Here is a 2,451-nt window from a genome sequence, read left to right as displayed (position 1 = left end):
GTTCTGATAGTGACTCAACAATTAGAGCAAGGTCATCAGCATAGAGGAGCTCCCAATGGCATCCTGTCTTGAATTCCTCTGTTATTGCCTGGGGGACTATGATAAATAGGAGGGGTCTGAGGACTGAACGTTGGTGGACCCCTACATGGCTCACACAGCTCTTACTAACCATTCATCTATCCCTAGTTTCCTCATTGACCACCAGATAAAGGATCGGGGGACCCTGTCAAAGGCTTTCTCCATGTCAACGAAGGCCAGGTACAGAGGTTTATCTTTGGCTAGGTATTTCTCCTGCAGCTGTCTTACCAGAAATGTATTCACATTCTTGTGTCTATGAACATTCTTCTAACTTATTATAGACTCTTTCACTCTCTTCTTCATTGCTATTCTTATATGTACATAACACACACGCATACATCCATGCCTATACACGCACATACATTTTGTTCGCATGATGGCCTGTCTATTATTCTGTATACATGACGCACACACAGACACACATGTTAACATATCATCAATAAATCTTCTCTTAAACATTCTACTTGGTTGTGTCTCCTCTTTTGCTTTCTGGCACATATATGTAATATTCATATTTATATTTATTGTAAGGGCTGTGTGATGTACCTGAGACTAATTCTCATTATCTTACATTGCATGGTATTCACACACACACACACACACACACACACACACACACACACACACACACACACACACACATACACACACATATATAAAACGATGATGTTGTTATTGCCTTCACTGCTATACCTGTGCATATTTCACATACCAACAGACACATATACAGCACATAGAATGGAGCCAGCGAGGGGGTGATAACTCGATCTATGAGAAATAGCAACAGAATTTTCTAAAGGAGCTCAAAATTGGCTTATATATAGAAGAAAGGCAGTGTGGGCTATGGATGGAACCATCTAAACAACAATAATGAAAGGTGACACACATTTTCACGCATACACCTATCCATTTAGAAGTACATATATACACCATAAATATATTCACACACATATTGGCTACACACTGGCATACATACAGTTTATGCAAAGATGCAGACACATATACATTATAAGTAAATAAGGGGCTATCAACCTTTTCTGATAGACAATCTGATATGTAACTGTGCATATGATGAAATAAAAATGTGTGTGTGCATGTATGTAAATGACATGCACACATAATATAGAATATATACAGTTTATAACTTACTTCATGAACATCACAACACCAACTCTGGCCATGTTGCACTGGACTATTTTCCATGTTTCTAGAACGAGTTCCTTTTGTTTGTCAGTAATGTAATTCGCCACATTATTGCTCTCAGACAAGCCACGACTGACCTCACTAATAACAACTGAGTGGCTTGGTTCAGATGGTTGCACTTTGCTTGACACTTTTCTCTGTTTTAACTTCCGATTCTTTGAATAATCGCTGCCCATATTGATGGGAGTCCATTCCTCAGTACAAACTGGTAGAAAATATTTTAAAATGTCGGAATTATCCCTATAAAATATTCTCTGGGAATAATAAAATAACAAGAGTGAAAATTCAATGTTTGAAATTAATGATAAATAAAATTTTAAAGGCTGTGTATAAATATTTGCTTATTTGTAGGGTAATATGAGGCTTAACTGAATGTGAACACGTGAAATAGATTGTATAATAGACACCTTGCTAATAAGTGGTGCTGTGATCATTGTTGTTTTGATATTCATATAGGAATGGTGTTAATATTAATTCAAAACAAATAGAAATATTCTTTCCATCTGATGAAGAATTCTTTACATTTATTCCAACAACCCCATGCCTTGGGAACACTTGGATTCTTACTACATTATATACTGAGCCATGCCTTGGTAGACTTGTTCACTCTACTTACAATTACACGATACACGTGTAAAAACATTCAATCTGTGATAACCGAAAGTGAAAGTAAGACTCTAAAACTAAACTCCTCCTTTTAATGTTATTAGAATAGTTGTTGTTGCTGCTGTTGTTGTTCTTATTGCTTTTATTGTTGCTGTTGTATTACTTGGCCATCCATAATTCTTTTATCATTTCTACCATCATCATTGTAGTGGTTTTCTTATTGTTGTTGTTGCTGCTGTAGTTGTTGTTGTTGTTGTTATTCTTGCAATGTTAAAGCCTCAATTCTTACGGCTGTTCCATCACATAGCATCCTTGTTGGCATTGTTGTTGTTGGTGGTGGTGGTGGCGGTGGTGGTGGTGGTCTCCTCTTACTGCTACTGCTGTTGCTCCTCTTAATCCAGGTGATGTTGTCGTAGGTGCTGTTGGTGCTGCTTGTTCAATTGAAGCTGCTGTTGCTCTCGATAGTGTTGCAGCAGCTGCTGCTGCTCATTGTTGCTGTTGTTGATGCTGCTGCTGCCATTATTGATACATTTATAATGGCAGCATAATATATATATATATATA

The 2,451-nt window shown here is 37.3% G+C and overlaps 1 protein-coding gene across 1 annotated transcript in view; it reads right to left on the bottom strand.

The window, feature by feature from the left end:
* LOC106881192 (uncharacterized) overlaps positions 1-2,332 on the bottom strand; it is an 8,751-nt gene extending 6,419 nt beyond the window's left edge. Inside the window, exon 1 of the mRNA XM_014931488.2 lies at positions 1,228-2,332. Coding sequence (XP_014786974.1) covers positions 1,228-1,457 — 230 coding nt within the window. The 5' untranslated portion in view covers positions 1,458-2,332. The remainder of the gene's footprint in view (positions 1-1,227) is intronic.
* Between the last annotated feature and the right edge of the window lie 119 nt (positions 2,333-2,451).

This window comes from Octopus bimaculoides, chromosome 11, assembly GCF_001194135.2.
Source record: "Octopus bimaculoides isolate UCB-OBI-ISO-001 chromosome 11, ASM119413v2, whole genome shotgun sequence".
Lineage (NCBI taxonomy): Eukaryota > Metazoa > Mollusca > Cephalopoda > Octopoda > Octopodidae > Octopus > Octopus bimaculoides.
This window is presented reverse-complemented; position numbering and strand designations above follow the sequence as displayed.